Source organism: Sapajus apella, unplaced genomic scaffold, assembly GCF_009761245.1.
Source record: "Sapajus apella isolate SASKATOON/1434 unplaced genomic scaffold, GSC_monkey_1.0 scaffold202, whole genome shotgun sequence".
Taxonomy (NCBI): domain Eukaryota; kingdom Metazoa; phylum Chordata; class Mammalia; order Primates; family Cebidae; genus Sapajus; species Sapajus apella.
The window spans coordinates 922,686-940,974 of record NW_022437142.1 but is presented as its reverse complement, the minus strand read 5'-3'; the positions used below and the strand labels follow the sequence as shown (position 1 = coordinate 940,974).

At 43.7% G+C, this 18,289-nt stretch overlaps 2 protein-coding genes across 2 annotated transcripts; both read right to left on the bottom strand.

Moving 5' to 3' along the window:
• Positions 1-1,846: 1,846 nt before the first annotated feature.
• Positions 1,847-2,834, bottom strand: LOC116544006 (olfactory receptor 1D5-like). Its single transcript, XM_032270082.1, is given in 2 exon segments — positions 1,847-2,316; positions 2,319-2,834. Coding segments are annotated over 2 exon segments (936 nt in total). The 5' UTR covers positions 2,785-2,834.
• Positions 2,835-4,761: 1,927 nt separating this feature from the next.
• Positions 4,762-5,801, bottom strand: LOC116544005 (ankyrin repeat domain-containing protein 11-like). Its single transcript, XM_032270081.1, is given in 3 exon segments — positions 4,762-5,301; positions 5,304-5,388; positions 5,485-5,801. Coding segments are annotated over 3 exon segments (813 nt in total). The 5' UTR covers positions 5,698-5,801; the 3' UTR covers positions 4,762-4,786.
• Between the last annotated feature and the right edge of the window lie 12,488 nt (positions 5,802-18,289).

Here is an 18,289-nt window from a genome sequence, read left to right as displayed (position 1 = left end):
TGAGATGCAGAAGTGCTGTATGTGTATTTACCATTTTATTATACAAAATATAAAAAAGACATACACTAAAAGATTTAATAAAATAATTTTACCACTTTATCAAGGACATTTGTTTAGAATTTTATCTTTCTCTGCATCTATTGACATGTTTTTTTCTTTTGTCAATGTGATAAATAACATTTGTGAATTACAAAGTGTCAAATTATCTTTATATACCTTTGATATATCCGAATCGGTCCTTATGCACTATTATTATTTTTTTTATTGTATTTGGGCTCTGTGGTACATGTACACATCCTGCATCCTGCAGGATTGTTGCATAGGTACATACATGCCATGGTGGTTTGCTGTCTCCACCCCCTTCTCTGTTGGATTCAATTTACTAGTATTGTTTTTGGGATACCTGTATTTATATTTTGAAGTGAAATTAGTTCCTGCAATTTTCTTTCTTGTCCTCTTTTCTGCTTTGATATCAAGTGATAATTGTGACACAAAACTATTTGGCAAGTTTCATTTCTTTTTCTATTCCCTGCAAATTTTTTTAACTGGATAATCCATAACTTGCTAAAAGTTACTCATAAATGGATTTGTATTTGTGATATATTTACATGTTTATATATCCGAATATTTAAAATGATTGTTTACATTCTACTAGTTATAGGATTATCTATTTTGTCCATTTCTTCTTGAATCAGCTTTGACAAGTCACAGTTTTTCAAGGATTTATTTTGTTGAAATGTTCAAAATTGTTGGCATGTAGATGTTGATGATATTCTCCCTTCATCATCCTAATATTGATGTTATCTTTAGTTTTTACCCCCATTCTTCCACTGTAATGTTTGCTTGTGTCTTTTCTTTCTTCAATCAATATCCCAGAGGTTTATTCACTTCATTTCTTTCTAAGAACCAATCTTTGGCTTTTAAAATCTTCTTCATTATATTTTTGGTTTATATTTTATTGAGTTCTATTCCCAATTTATTAAAATATCTCCTTTCCTCTATGTTCTCTGGGATCACTAAATTGTTCATTTGTTCCAGAATCCTCCCCTTCTACTGGCCCTACTACCACTGCTACTTTTGAATATCCATTGATGTTTGAGAGTTTTGTTTTGAGGGGTGAATGGAATTCTTGCATGAAGAGAAGGAAGGTGAGGCACTACAAAAATAAAAGATAGGATGGTCTTTCCAAGGACAAGGCCTGGCTTCCTACAGAGAAAAGGCATGCTGCAGGAAAGTGCAAGAGAGTCTTGTTTTGAGGCCCAAAAGATAAAATCAACCCAACCCAGAGCACAAGAGGAATCCTGTTGGCATTTCTGCATGAACCATATGGGCTGTGTCCAGAGTGACTGTATGTCAGCATTGAAGTGGTACACGTTGTACCTGTTAGAGCATCAGGAAAGGGGAAGCCTCACCCAGGGCATCTGTGGTAGGGGTAGTGCAAAATGTCTTCTCCAAAGAGCTTGAGGGTAGCAGGCTCCTTAGAGAAGCCAGACCTCTGGATCATAAGTGAATGGGTGCTGGAGAACATGAGAGACCTCCCTAGGCCATAACTGGGTATATATAGGTAAGCCTAGGTCTGTGGGCCTATGATCAAGCAGGTTTAAATCCAGTATTTGATCCTGTAAAATCTGTTAGTAGTGTTAGCATGACATTATTTATTGCCAAGGCTTGTGAGGTCTGGGAGGCACTGGAATACAAATTATGTCTTTTCTTTAGCACAGATGGAAATGCTCGCTCTGAGCTGGAGCTGTATCCTGATTACTGTTGCATATCCCACAGCATAATGCCTTACATACAGTGAAGGATATTTCCGGTCTCCAGTTCAATCCCCTTTCCAAAATTACCTTCATTTAAGCCTCTGAAAGGGTCTCCTTAGGAGTCTCCCCAGAGCTTTATGCATGTCCTTGTTCCTCAGGCTGTAGATGAAAGGGTTCATCATGGGTGTCAACACCGCACACATCACTGTGGCTACTGAGTCCTTCACAGAGTAGGTGTGCAGGGGCTGCAGGTATACCATAGCAAGTGTCCCATAAAAGAGGGATACCACACCCAAATGTGAGGCACAGGTAGAGAAGGCTTTGTATTTTTTAGAGGCTGAGGTTATTTGAAGGATGGTTCTGACAATATGTACATAGGATGTGATCATGAACCCTAAGGGTGTAAAGAAGATAAAGCAGCCACTGGTAACCAGCACTGTGTGAATGATGTGGGTGTTGGAACATGCCAGCTGCAGCAGGACGTACATCTCACAGAAGAGGTAGTAGATCTCTTGAGGCCCACAGAAGGTCACCCTGGTCATGAGGAGGGTGAGGAGAGACCATAGAGAACAGACAGCCCCCAACACAAGCAGAGGAGCAAGATACAGAGCCCAGGGCTCATGGCTGTGACATAGTGGAGAGGATGGCAGATGGCCACATAGCGATCATATGCCATCACAGCCAGGATGAGGTTGTCCAGGGCCACCAAGGAGACCAGGAAGTAGAGCTGCGTCAGACACCCTACAAAGGAGATGGCTTTGTTCTAGGACTGGAGGTTCACCAGCATCTTGGGGATTGTGTTGGTGACAAAGAAGAGGTCAGTGAAGGAGAGGTTGGCCAGGAAGAAGTACATGGGCGTGCGCAGGCGGGAATCAGAGCTGATGGCCAGGATGATGAGCACATTTCCCACCACCGTGACCAGGTACATGGACAGGAACTTCCAAAACAGGATCTGCTGCTGCTCAGGGCTCTCTGAGATTCCCAGGGGTAGGAACTGTGAGTTCTCACTATGGTTATCTCCATCCATTCCCCCAACTTTCTGCAAATTAACACCAACAAATATTTAAGTGCCCTCATTTGATTAAGGACACAAAGATAAGCAAAATCAACTCTTCTCTCAGCATTAAACTATCTTGGACTAAATTTTAAAAATAATAAAAGCATCAGGTCATTATAGGTGCAAAAACTTAATTATTCCAGCAACTTCTAACCTGACTTACTTTCATAAAAACAATGTCTATGCCTTATTTTTAATCCTGCCATCTTCCAATAGTCTTGAAGTGTTTAACATTTAGTTGTTATGTTATAATTTTATATAGGGTTTTACATGGTATTTAATACAGGCATATGCATTACAAGAAATGATTTTTGTCCAATTGGAAGTAGAGAAATAAAATATTGGAAAAGAGAAAGAATAATTATTATTACTTGCTGATATAATGATCTCTCTGGGAAATCTAAGAAAATCATTGGAAACATCATTAGAAAAAAAAAAAGATTTTTGTGATTAGCCAGTGAAGTGACCAGACAGAAAACAAATAGACCCTAAACTTTCATGGTCCCAGTAAGCCATGTAGTGCAGTGATAAAGACCGTCCTCTGGGAAATCTATATTAAAGTCTAAGCACTGCCACTGCCTGGCTGTAATGCCTCAGGCAGGTCACTTGTGTTCTTTAAGACTCAGGTTTTTTAAATGTGAAAAATGGGTTGGGGTGAGGAGAAAATTAAGGAATAATGTACTTAAAGAGCTGATGTGCAGAGAGCACTCCAGAAATCATATCTGTTATTATATATGAATGGCAATCAAAAATACTAAGATTAAGGCCAGGCGCGGTGGCTCACGCCTGTAATCCCAGCACTTCGGGAGGCCGAGGCGGGTGGATCACGAGGTGAAGAGATCGAGACGATCCTGGTCAACATGGTGAAACCCTGTCTCTACTAAAAATACAAAAAATTAGCTGGTATGGTGGCGCGTGCCTGTAATCCCAGCTACTCAGGAGGCTGAGGCAGGAGAATTGCCTGAACCCAGGAGGTGGAGGTTGCGGTGAGCCGAGATCACGCCATTGCACTCCAGCCTGGGTAACAAGAGCGAAACTCCGTCTCAAAAAAAAAAAAAAAGAAAAAGAAAAAAATACTAAGATTAAAATATAATATGCAGCACATTATCAGCAAACAATCTATGCATTAAGATATTAATAAGAATCAGGTATGGTCTTCAAATTCTCTCTTGAGGCATAAACTTTTTTTTTTTAAATAATCTTACCTACAAGTTTAATGGTCACATTTTAACATCAAACACTGACTCAGTGTTCTGAGATCCCTGCTTGTCTCAGAGTCTTCAATTACCCCCCCGACCCTGCCGATACGAGCCGAGTCCCAAGTGTGCTCCTTAAAGGCCAAGATGGTACGGGCTGCAGGACCTCCCGCAGTGGCCAGGCGCGGCTTGCTGCAGGGGAGCCTGAAGGGCGAGGGCAATGTGCACCCGGCCTTGCTGTCCTGCCTGTAAGCAGGGGCTCTCCACGAATCTCTGCTGATGACTTCAGTGACACCCGCCCCATCTCCAGGCAGCACCCCTGCTTTCCAGCAGGATGGGGTTGTCAGGGACCCCACGACCTCTCTCGCCCCCCACAGAGGCTGAGACCTCTCAGGCCCACTGCTCCTGGGCCGGCCACAATGGCCACTTTCTAAATCTTGAGCCTATGTCCTATGCACTGGCCACACCTCTTACTGTTACCTCATTCCAGAAGAGAGTGGGTCTGCCTTGCAGGTCTAACAGCCGCACAGTGTTGACGGGGACCAGCAGCAACTCCTGCAGGCCTCCTTCCACTTGGTGGAATCCTTCACCTGCTAAAATCCAACCAGACCTAAACGGCTAGTGGATATGAGCTAGTGGTTTGCTGCGAAACCTGTGAGGCCGTCCAGACGCTGACCGTGGATGGAAAAGCTGGAGGCAGGCAGAGGGAACAGCTCGGCCTTCAGGGTGTGGGGTGGCAAAAACTTGCTTTCCGGTGTCCTACACAAGGTAACTGGCTAGCTGCGGGGACAAAGCTCCAGAGCCACCCAGATGCCAGGACAGGCCAGTGTGAAGGGCCGAGGGGAGATGCCAACCTTGTAGTGTCCGTTGTTGGCAGCATCGTGCAAAGGCGTGTCGTCGTCCAGGCCCTTGGTGTTCACCTCTGCACCTGCAGCCAGCAGCTGCTTAGCGTCGTCGTAGTAGCCCCGGTTACGGGCCTCGTGCAGCGCTGTCCAGCCTGCGAAGTCCTTGACGTTGACATCCGCCCCCTCGCTGATGAGCTCCTTGATGCGCCGGGCATCCCCGCGGAGGGCCACTTGGTGCAGGCGGGTCTCTCCTCGCTCGTTCCTCTTGTTCACTTTATCTTTGGTTTTTGAGGCGGAGTCGGGCGTTCCCTTCTGACACACTGTGGACTGGGAGGGCTGCTTTGGTGTTGTGTGCGCTCGGCTGTCGGCAGACTCCTCGGCTGTCATCTGCATGAGAAGGGCCACCTGCTGGTGCTCGGAGAGAGGGTAGCCGGCTCGGATTCCGACAGCCCCATGCCAAGGAGCAGCGCGGCCTTCCGGGTGACAGGCTCCTTCGTAATCCTCTTCCGCTCAGGGCCCTGCTTCTCTTTCTTCTTGCTTCTAGGCACCTCCATCTCATGGCATGGTGCTTCGAGGGGCGTACCAGCCTTGCGGCACCACAACAGGGACTGGGCTGGAGGCATCTGTGCCGAGTCCTTCTGCTCCGCGTCTGCGCCCGCGGTGGAGGACAGCTTCCGCGGGCCAGCTCGCTCCCTCGCCTCCTTCCCGCAGTCGCCACGCTCCAGCTTTGGGGTCTTGGTTAGAGAAGCTTTATCCTTTTTCCCAGTCTGCTTCTTCGCCGTGTCGCTGCTGAGGGAAAGGTCTTCCCGCTGCGGTGCTTTAGGGCACCCACCCTTGGGCATTGTCCTGTTCCTCACCTGATCTTCATTTACACGGCCCGCGCTTCATCATCAACCGTCTGCGATTCCGCAGCTGAGAGTCAGTGCTGATGCGGACGGTCTCTTAGATCCAGTGGAGGCGTATCCCGGAGCAGGGCTGTGCATCCTCGGGCTCCGCGGCGGGGCGGGGGCGCTGCCCATGCAGCCCGCGGCCGCGTTTTCCGGGCCGCGCGGCCCGAGCGGGAAGGCGGCGGCGGCGCGGGTTCGGACCCGGCGGAGCTGCGAGGGCCGGCGGGAGGCGAACCCGCCCCTCGGGCGCGCCCACGGCTCGGGCCAGCGCCGCGACTCCCGGTGTGGGCGCTACTGAGGGGCCGTCTGGGCGCGGGCTCGGCGGCGGCGCCTCCCCGGCTGGGGCCCTCGGTCCATCGCGCACAGTCTCAGGGCGGCCTCCGGCTCCAGGACCCAGCGGCGGCTGCGGAGGGCGCCGGCCGCCTAAAGTAAACAGTTACTAAACGGGTAGAAATAACCAAGATTCTAGAGGAAAAAGATGAGCTGTTGCAGAGATGCATATTCTGAGTTATTCTAAAATGTAACCTATTGAAAGTCAAAATTACAACGGGGTTTTTTTTTTTTTTTTTACTTTGTTATTTCAACTTTATTTTTTTTTCCCATTTATTTATTTTATTGCATATTAGGTTTTGGGGTACATGTGAAGAACATGCAAGATTGTTGCATAGGAACACAAGTGGCAGTGTGATTTGCTGCCTTCCTCCCCATCACCTACATCTGGCATTTCTCCCCCTGCTATCCCTCCCCAGCTCCCCACCCCCCACCGTCCCTCCCCTATTTCCCCCCAACTGACCCCAGTGTGTAGTGCTCCCCTCCCTGTGTCCATGTGCTCTCATCGTTCAACACCTGCCTATGAGTGAGAACCTGCGGTGTTTGACCCAGCAATCCCATGACTGGGTATATATCCAAAGGATTATAAATCGTTCTACTATAAGGACTCGTGTACACGAATGTTCATTGCAGCACTGTTTACAATAGCAAGGACCTGGAACCAACCCAAATGCCCATCGACGATAGACTGGATAGGGAAAATGTGGCACATATACACCATGGAATATTATGCAGCCATCAAAAACGATGAGTTTGGGTCCTTTGTGGGGACATGGATGAACCTGGAAACCATCATTCTCAGCAAACTGACAGAGGAGCAGAAGATCAAATACAACGGGGTTTTAAAGAAACAAAAGCTAGTTTAATTTTCCTCTAAAAATAAGAACGAAAATAAGCTAGTCTTCCTAGCTTTCAACATCTTTGTTGAAAACAAGGAGACACTTGCTCTGTCAAATATTGAGAACTCTAAAATAGTGGGGGGTACTGATGCTGGAATGAACAGATCACTAGAACTGACTAGAAACTTAAGAGGCAGAGCCAAGTTCAGGCGGAATGTGCTGAATTGTTATGTTAACACTTTAATTCAGCAGGGAAAGGTTGCATTATGCAATGAATGGCATTAGGAAAACTGTCTACTTATTTTTGGGGGAAAAGTTACGTCAACATTTTGTACTTTATCAAACATGCTAAAACATACCAAACACACTAGTATATTGTATCAAACTATACTAAAGCTTTAAAAAATTATTTTTTCCTTTTAAAAACCTAATGTATATGGAATAAAACATTAAAACTCTGAAAAGTTATAAAGGAGGTAATATAAATAAATTGTATCAAATTCCAGCATGTAGAGATAGACAGCCCTGGCTAATGTCTTTTTAGTGGAGACATGAAGGACTAAGAAAACAAAAAGCCAGATTGTAACACAACAGGCAAAGAGCTTTGAAGAAAAGCAGCTAGATATACAAAGGCCCTCGGGGAGGGGAGGGGGGCGGGGAAGGTCTTGTGTTTAAGGACGTAAAGCTAGACCAGCATGTCTGGGAGTGAAAAGGATATTGGTGAGATATGACATTGTGTAATGACCACTAATGAACTGTACAGCAGAAGTGGCTGTGTACATTTAGTAACTATTTTTTTCTATTTTATCAACAGTATTTTAAAAATCAGGGATGACTGTTGCATTCTTAATCAAATGCTCTTTCAGTGTCACTCAACTTATGTTAATAGCCTTCTTAATATTGAACCATACTTGCATGCCCAGTATGAACTACTGAATCAATTTGCTAATATTTTATTTAGACTTTTGTAGTCACACAATTATTAATGAGGTTTGTCTACAGTCTTATTTGGGATGTGCCACCCTTCTTACTACGATTTGGCTTGGAGTAGAGTCCCTTCTAAACTTGTATTCAGTTGTCGTCAAGTCTAACATGTGAAACTTGTTGCAATTTATTTAATAGATTACAAGAGAATTTTAAAAATATTGTGTAGATTTCTTTTTTTATAAATGTATTTACTTAAAGATTGGGTCTCACTGTGTCGCCCAGGCTGGGGTATAGCAGTGCCCACAGTTCACTGTAGCCTGGAACTCCTGAGCTCAAGCCGTCCTCCCACCGCAGCCTCCTGAGTAGCTGACTACAGGCGTGTGTCACCATGGATGGCTAATTTAATATTTTTGTTTTAGAAACAGAGTCTTGCTATGTTGCCCAGGCTGATCTCCAACTCCTGGCCTCCAGCGATCTTTCTGCCTTGGCTTCTCAAAGTTATTTGGTTACAGTCATTAGCCACTGCACCTGGTGTTGGGATTCTTTTTATTAATAAAAATAGCTTCAGCAGGGTGCAGTGGCTCACACCTGCAGTCCCACCACTTTGGGAGGCAGAGGTGGGCATATTGTTTGGGTTTAGGAGTTCCAGACCCGGCCTGGGCAACATGACAAAACTCCATCTCTACTGAAAATACAAAATTAACTGGGTGTGGTGGCAGATGCCTGTAGTCCCAGCTACTTGGGAGGCTGAGGTGGGAGGATCACCTGAGCCTGGGAGGTCGAGCCTGCAGTGAGCCATGATTGTGCCGCTGCCCTCCAGCCTGGGGAACAGAGCAAGGCCTTTTCTCAAAAAAAAAAAAAAATGGCATTAAAAAACTATATTGTAATCTATTGAATATAAACAAAAAATCTCCAAAGTGAACAATTAAAGCAATACCAAAAAATTTATATGGGAAGTAAAAGTCATCCCAAATTTGTCAGAGTAACTACTATTTACATTTTGGTGAATATGCTTTCCATTTTTTTTATTCTGTCATGTTTATTCACTCAGCAATATGATGGGAAACTTCCTCCAAGTCAATATTGTCATTTATTCCCTATTTTGTTGTTGTTCAGGAACCTTATTTTTCAACCTGCATGACAGAGAGCGAGAGAGAGAGAGAGAGAGAGAGATTTAGAGATGGAGTCTCTGCTGTTCCCCAGGCTGGAATGCAGTGGTGCGATCGCAGCTCACTACAACCTCTGCCTCCTGGGTTTAAGTGATTCTCCAGCCTCAGCCTCCTGAGCTAGGACCATAGGTGCCCACCACCATGCCTGGCTAACTTTTGTACTTTTAGTGGAGAAGGGGTTTCAGTATGTTGGCCAGGCCGATCTTGAACTCCTGACCTCAAGTGATCTGCCTGCCTCGGCCTCCCAAAGTGCTGGGATTACAGGTATGAGCCACATGATAGCTTTAGCTACCTGAGTACCTTGGAGATATTGTGAGTTTGATTCCAGATCACCTCCAAACAGCAAATATTGCAATAGAGTGCATCACACAATGTTTTGGTTTCCCAGTGCATATATGTTATGTTTACACTATACTGTAGTTTATTAAGTGTGCAGGAGCATTATGTCTAAAAATATACATACCTTAATTAAAAAATACCTTATTGCTAAAAAATGATACCAATCACCTGACCCTTCAGCAAGTCATAATCTTTTTGCAGGTGGAAGGTCTCACCTTGATATTGATGGCTGCTGACTTTTCAGTGTGAAGACCGGCTGAGGTTTGGAGTGGCTTTGGCAATTTCTTCAAATAAGAACGATGAAGTTTGCCACATCAGTTGACGCTTCCCTTTAAGAAAAATTTCTCTGTAGCATGTGACGCTGTCTCACAACACTTACATTGAACTTCTTTCAAAATCGGAGGCAATCCTCTCAAACTCTGCCACCGTATTATCAAATAAGTTCGTGTAATATTCTGTATTCTTTGTTGTAATTTCAACCGTGTTTACAGCATCTTCGTCAGGAATAGTGTTCATCTCGAGAAACTGCTTTCTTTGCTCATCCATAAGAAGCAACTACTCATCTGTCCAAGTTTTATTATGAGACTGTAGCTTTTCAGTCACATCTTCAGGCTCCACTTCTAATTCTGTTTCTCTGTGCAAGAAGAAGTCTAGCTTTTGGCCAATCTCTGCTTTTGCATGTCTTTCTCAACCAGCTTAATCATTTATGGCTTTTAATTTAAAGTGAGTGATGCGTGACTCTCCTTTCTCTTGTACACTAAGGGGCCTTTGTAAGGTTACTAATTGGCCTAATTTCAAGATTGATATGTCTCAGAGAATACGGAGGCCTGAGGAAAGGGAGAGAGATGGAGGAATGGCTGATCAGGGGAGTAGTCAGAACACACGCCACATTTATTGATTCAGTTCAACTTTTTGTGTGGCTGTGGTCCATGGCACCCTCAAATAATTACAATGGTTATGTCAAAGATCACTGGCCACAGATGAGCATTAACAGATGTAATCATAATGACAAAGTCTGAAATGTTGTGAGAATTATCAAAATGTGACACGGAGATGTGCAGTGAGTGCCTGCTATTGGGAAAATGACACTGACGGGCTTGCTTCACTCAGGGTGGCTGCAAACATTCAAAGAAAAAAAATGCAACACCTGCAAAGTGCAATACAGCCGAGTGCAGCATTATGTAGTATGCCGGTACATGCCGTCTACAGGAGACACACTTTTTTAAGGCTGGAATGCAGTGACGTGATCTCGGCTCACTGCAACCTCTGTTTCCAGGGTTCAAGCAATTCTCCTGCTTCAGCCTCCTGAATAGCTGAGATTACAGGCGTGTGCCAAGACACCCGGCTCATTTTTGTATTTTTAGTAGAGATGGGGTTTCACCATGTTGGCCAGCCTGGTCTCAAACTCCTGACCTCAGGTGATCCGCCCGCCTTGGCCTCCCAAAGTGCTGGGGTTACAGGTGTGAGCCACTGTGCCCAGCCCAGGAGACAAACTTTGGATTCAAAGGTACAGATAGGTTGGCTATAAAAAATGGGGCACTGTGTGTGTGTGTGTGTGTGTGTGTGTGTGTGTGCGTGTGCGTGCGCACGCGCGCGCATATATAGATATAGATGTATATCATGCAAACGTCTACCACTAGAAGGTAGAGTGGTTATACATTAGCCTTTAAATATAAAAATAGAAATAATAGACTTTAAATAAACAAGTTAGAGATAAAAAGATACATTCCATAATGATAAGAGATTTAGTTCATCAGGAATATATAATAGACACATAGATACCAAAGTGCTTCAAGCAAAAGCTGACAGAAACGAGGGGAGAAATAGATAATTCAACAATAGTAGTTGAATAACCAACTATCCCGCTTTTAATAATGAACGGAAAAACTAGGTAAAAGATCAAGGTAATAGAGGACTTGAACATTACAAATGAAGGATTCCTAACAGATATCTAGGAATTCCACCCCAAACTAGAACAAGGTTCTTTTCAGCTGTCCTTGAAACACTCCCCCAGATAGACCATATCCAAGGCCATAAAACAAACTTCAATAATGTTCAAAAGATAGAAATAACACAAAATATGTTCTTCAATTACAGAGGAATGAAATTTGCAATAGAAAGAAGAAAAAAAGTGGTGAAAATTCACATATTTGTGGTGACTAAACACCGTACTCCAAAATAACCAATGAACCAAAGAAGCAATAGAAACAAAAGACAAAGTGAAGATACAACATTCCAAAACTTACGGGATGCAGGGAGTGTAGGAAAAACGGTGGCTAGGAGGCACGATGAATGTGCAGCTCCACTCGGATGGACAGAGCAGCCTGTAGAGACTCACACTGTGAACTTTTGTTCCAAGAACGACCACAGGGCATACGAGGAAAGCCGAGGTCAAGTGCTTACCTCTACCTGAGCACGAAGCATGCTTTCTGACAAACTTACCATGTTTTTCCCTACAGTAGCTGAAGGTCCCCATTTCCTCCAGAATAGCTCAAGTTTATGGCCAGGCGGTCAAGGCCCAGGACGCTTCAGCCCCATTGGACTCTCCTGCTTGCCTGACCTCCACTCTCTGCTCTGGCAGTGCCTTTGTAGAACACACACAATATTTTCTCTGTCCTTCATACTGATTGTCACTTTTCACCAAATATGCCTTCTTCATTCTGCTCCTCCAGCCTGAATTTTTCTCATTCAGCTCTTTTCAGCCTGGTGAGACCTGCTTCAGCACGTCCTCCTAGGGACATCTTCTCCCACCCCAGAGGTAACCACTGCAGTTTCCACACTATTTTTGGTCTTAACATTCTTTCAGGATTGACCCTTTCCATATTTGGCTGAATTATCCATTCTCTGCAGGACTATGAGAGTCTCAAGAGTGGGGACAATCCTCTGTATTCGTGCGTCTTTAGAATCTTGCACAATGCCAGGCATAAGGTAGAGATCAATAAAAGAGGGTTGAATTAACCATATAAAATATTAGACATTTCACGCATTTGAAATGAAGGGTCACATGCCCAGAAGCCCATGTATAGCTAAAAATGTAGTTGCTTAGAGAATTAGCTGATGCCAGGGAAATGTGGAGCTCGTTCTGCAAATTCAAATTCAACACCGAACATGATAAATTTGAAGTAGCAGCTGGGTAAGGAAATGCAGACGTGGGAACTGAGGAGGTTAAAGTAAGTTGGAGCTGCAAGCTTTGGTGAGGTAGGATGGGGCAGGCAAGCATTTAGCAAATGAATGTTTTGTTGTTTGTTTGTTTGTTTTGAGATGGAGTCTTCCTCTGTCACCCAGGCAGAGTACAATGACGTGATCTCGGCTCACTGCAACCTCTGACTCCCAGGTTCAAGCCGTTCTCCTCCCTCAGCCTCCTGAGTAGCTGGGATTACAGGCACCCACCACCATGTCTGGGTAATTTTTATATTTTTAGTAGAGATGGGGTTTCACCATAATGGTCAAGCTGGGTCTCAAATCCCTGACCTCAGGTGATCCTCCTGCCTTGGCCTCCCAGAGTGTTGGGATTACAGGTGTGAGCCACTGTGCCCAGCCTTGAAAGAGTTCTTTTTTTTTTTTTTTTTTGAGATGGAACCTCGCTCTGTTGCCAGGCTGGAGTGCGGTGGTGTGATCTCAGCTCACTGCAACCTCTGCCTCCCGGGTTCAAGCAATTCTCCTGCCTCAGCATCCTGAGTAGCTGGGACTACAGGCGTGCCAGCTAATTTTTGTGTTTTTAGTAGAGACAGGATTTCACCATGTTGGCCAGGATGGTCTCAATCTCTTGACCTTGTGATCTGCCCGCCTTGGCCTCCCAAAGTGCTGGGATTACAGGTGTGAGCCATCATGCCTGGCTGAGAATTTTTAAATCTCGATTTACAGAGTTCAATTCCCAGATATCCAGGGTCAGTGGTATACTGAAAGGAAATTTTGAATAAGAAGTGTGGATTGAAATCTGAGCTTAACACACACAACTTTTTTTTCCTCATCAAATAACTCCCCATTTCTGAGCACGTGGACAGATAATGTGCTTATGTGCCTTATCTACATTAAGGCCTTTTATTTAGTCCACCCACAGCATTATTGGGCTCTATGAGAGATGATTCCACTGAGAATTAGAAGATCAATCATCTTTTTACAGTTGCTCAGCTTGTAAAAGAATGGAGTCAGTATTTAACCCTCTATACTGATTCAAAGCTCATGCCCTAACTACCACCTGTTAAAGAAGAATAAAAATGTCTACTTTATGCAAACGTAAGAGCTGAAATCCTGAATGTGGAAGTAGTTCTCTAACTTTAAAGCTGATTTTAAATGGGAGATGCTGTTATGGGAATGGCAAAGGGAGCCCTATTTAACCATCTCCTCAAGCTTCTGTCTCCCACCTCACTCCAGCAGGAAACTGTTCTCCACCCCAGACCTGGTTCTGTCCCCCACTCAGGCACCCTGGCATCCCCCAGTCCACCCTGGGGTCTGCAGGGAGTGGTCCAGGATGTCAGGGTTGTGACTTATGCGTGTCTGGCCACTTGGTGCAGCTGCATGGGAGAGATGAGGCAGCATATTATTATGGGCTTCCCATACAAAGGGATATGGATTGCCTCGGTCAGAAACTAGGGGGCAAAAGAGAGAGACAGAGACATATGAGCCAGGCTGTCACCCAGAAGACTTGAGTGCTGGGCCAGCAAAGGGCACTGGGAAGGAGGTGGACTCCCCATCACAGAAGGGACTCGAACAGGCTAGGTGATGGCATAGGCTAAGTGATCATTGCAGAGCCAAGTCAAGCATTTAGTGGAAGGAAGTGCCTGTTAAGGCCTCCTTTAGCAATAAGGTTCCAAATTATAGATTAATGATGTAGTGGTCCTCTGGCATTTCAGTGAAACTGGGAGTTACCCTGAGCACATGCTCTGGAGATATTTTGTATATATGGCTTCCCACATCTCTTATTTGTTAGTTCTGTTATGGATCTAACCACAAATGAGCCCATTTATTTCCCACACTACAGTACATATGTGCAGCCTTCATCCAAAGAGATCTGCCCAAAGTCAGAATGATTTGACAGCAGAGATGAGCCCATGACCAAAGCTCTGCTTGCCTCTTAGAAAAACAGTTAAAATGAGAAAGAGGGAACTGATGGGCTCATCCCTGAGATCACTCCAGGACCCCTGCGTGACCTCAGCATGAAAAGGAGCACCATGGTGATTCCCTGAGCACACTCACCCACCACCTCTGTTTTTGCCATGGAGAGAAATGGCTTCCACCTTCTTAGATCCTAGAAGAAACGACTTCCTTCCCGCCTTCTGGGTGGGACATCTTCCTGACAGGAGAGAAGATAGGAGGGAGGTGACGGGACTTCAGAAAACCAAGGCTCCCCAGAGGAATGGACACCTCTGCTTGCTGGCCCTCAAGGTATCATCTCCCATACTGCAGTGTGTATTAGGATCACCTGCGATGCTTCAAGACACAAAGCTGATTTTCCTGCCCCTTCTCCTGAGCTGCTGGTTCCATTCTGAGAACCAAATTCTTTTTAGCAAGCACCTAGCAATTCTGATCCTATACTTTGGGAAACACAGCTCTAACCTTGTAAGCATCAGCGGGTTCTGAACACTCATGTGTTCAGAAGGCCATAGAGACACAAACTATGTAGTGTGACTTGGAGGAAAGGAAAGTGAATGTGGGGTGTGTTCGAGAAAGATCCTACAAACTTGGCATTGGAACACGGGGCTTTGTGCCTCCTCTGCTGCTCCCCTGCTGTATGACTTTGAGCAGGACACCCAGTCTCCCTGAGCCTCCTCATCTCATCCATGTGGGCATTATTGTAGTTTGGGAGAATCACGGGCAGCAGGGTGTGTGCCAGGAAGCCCCTGAAAACTGCAGAGTGCCAAAAAGATTGGAGGAATTGTCATGTTACCTTAAGCACTTAGCAGTTACATGATGATGTTCTGAAGTATGTGAGTATGTTTGCTTTTTTATCCTTGAAAATAAACCTTTGCTAAATCTTTGCCAATGTTCTTTTTTATATTTTATGCTAAAAGATTTATTATTGTGCTATTCACATTTAGATTTACTAAAACTGATTTTTGTATCAGGTGAGGTATAGGTCAAGATATATTTTCATCCCACAAATATGGGAGAGAAAATGGAGGCAAAGGAAGAGAAAAGAGGGAGAGAGAGCTTGAGGCTGAGACATACGGACCTCACCCACTGCTCTGTGTGGCTCTCGGAGTTAGTGGGTTTGGCTGCCCGGACATTCCTGCTCTGCAGGATGAAAATTCAGTAAGGACATAAAAGACTATAATGCGTTATTTTCTGAATAGAACTTGATGACTTGTCCTATTCACTATATGTAAACAGCAGAGAACTTGTTGCCTGCATCTTCAGACCCTGCAAGAGAAGAGACAGAATTTGAGGCTCTTTATGCCCTGATGAGGCTGGGCTGGTGTGGCAGGGGGAGGGGCGGGGATTTGAGAACTGATGTTTGGATTTCAAATTCGTGACAGAAAGGAATAAACAGGGAGTATATCAGACCTACTTGCCAGTTTTGGAGAGGCCCCTGGGGATACAATCCCAAGGTAGCTTCTTGAGATGAACATGGATAATTGCTTCAATGTTAATATCTAGAGGCAAGGATCTTGGGAAACGAGTCTTGTTTACAAACAGTAAACCAACTCTTTATTATGCAGCAATCCTAAAACACACACTAGGAGTAGGAGTCAGCCAGAGATAAAGCAGATCTCATACGCATTGCAGCCTGGCTTTGACTTTTCAGAGGTCTGGAAAATCTGAAGTACTAAACTACAATTAGGATGATCTAGATTTCTAATTACCCCAAGCACTAAGCAAAAGCAATTGAAAAAATATCCTATTTGGAGGAACAATGTCACCTGAGAGCTCAAATTATTTCTCTTAATGCTGTTTCAAGCACAATATCCAACATACATCTGAAGATAAGAAGACACAGAAGGATGGAAGATTCCAGTAGCAAGAACCAACACATGGGAGGCAGTAGGGACTCCAGATAATATAACTCTCAGACACAGATTAGAAAACAGTCATGCTTATGGTGTTTTAGAAAATAAAGTGAAGCCTGAAAATTTTGTCAGTGACTTTTACAAATGGAACAGTCCTAATGAGTAACCAGCACTCAGATGAAAACACATTACTGGCCCTCCAGGAGTCACCTCATTTTCCTTTGTAGCCATGGTTCCTGCATGAGTAATCAGTATCCTTACTCCTAAGAGATCCTAATAGCATAAATTAGTTTTATTCATTTTTGTACTTTACATTAAATCATACAGTTCTCTTTTATATCTGCTTCTTTCACTCAATAGTACATATGTGTGATGCAGCGACACTCTTGTACATGGTTATATATTACTGCTCTTATTTATTCCTGTATAACATTCTATTGTATGAATACACCATTTAATGAATCCATTTAACCATCAGTAGCCAATTGAGCCTGTTCTGAATACGGCAGATGCACGTTTCTATTGGAAATACATACCTGGCTTTGAGTTTCTCTACCTAGGACAGCCTCATGTGTAGGAAATAGGACTAAAGAGTTTTCCAGAGTACACGTATCAATTTTAATTTCCCCAAGCAGTGTATGAGGGTTCTGGGTGCTCCAAATTTTAACATAATTTGATATCTGAAGATATTGTGGTGTGTGTGTAGTGGTCTTGTTTATGGTTTTAATTTGCATCTTCATGTCGAGTTATGCAGGTAAGTACTTTTCTATATGGCTGTTTATCATCCATGTCATCTATTGACCATATATCTTCTTGTGTAAAGTACCCATTAAAGTATTTTGCTTGTTTTCCTGTTAGGTTATCTTTTTATGTTGGTTTGTAGTTTCTTTACATGTTTTATGAGTCTTTGCAAATGCTTGTATTTGCAAAGACTGGGGCAAAAGTGATTACAGTTTTAAAAACAATGGCAAAAACCATATCACTTTTGCCCCAACCGAACAGTAAGACTATCTATATCAAGTTTGTGGGTTGGCTTTTATGCAATTAATGGTGACTTTTGAGAAACAGAAGATTTAATTTTAATGTAGTCCAGTTTATCAATTTTCATTTCAAAATTGCTGCTTTTTGCATCCTTTAAAAGAAATCTTTGCTAAATCTTTGCCAATGTTCTTTTTTATATTTTCTGATAAAAGATTTATTGTTTTACCCTTCACATTTAGATGTACAATCAAGCTAAAACTGATTTTTATATCAAGTGAGGTATAGGTCAAGATATATTTTTATCCTACAAATATGAATCTCCAACTGATCCAGTCCCATGTCTTGAAAGGACCATCCTTCCTTTCCCTACTGCATTGCTGTGTAAATGTTTTTTTTACATCTTCATTGAGGTATAATTAACAAAAATTAAGGTTTACATAGTGCCGTTTTGATATATATAATACATACCTACTATAAATCATTATCACAATCAAGCTAATTATCATATCCATCATTTCACATAGTTACTCTTATTTTGGTGTGAGAAATTCTCTAGATCTTTCTACGTATGAGATCTAGAGAATACACTAGATCTATTCTCTTAGCAAATTTTGAGTACATAACAGAGTATTGTTGACTATAGACTGGGTGTGGTGGCTCAGGCCTGTAATCTTAGCACTTTAGGAGGCTGGGGTAGGAGGATTACTTGAGGACAGCAATTTGGGACCAGCCTAGGCAAACATAGTGAAACTCCATCTCTAGAGAAATTAATAAAAAATTAATCAGTAATGGCGGTGTGTGCTTGTTGTCTTAGCTAATTGGGAGACTGAGGTGGGAGAATTGCTTTAACCCGGGAGTTTGGGGCTACAGTGAACTATGATCATGCCACCATACTCCAGCTTGGGTGACAGAGCAAGACCTTGCCTCTAAAACACCACCGCCCCCAGAAACAACACCACCAAACTATAGTTACCACGCTATATATTAGATCTCCAGAACTTTATTATAATTGAAA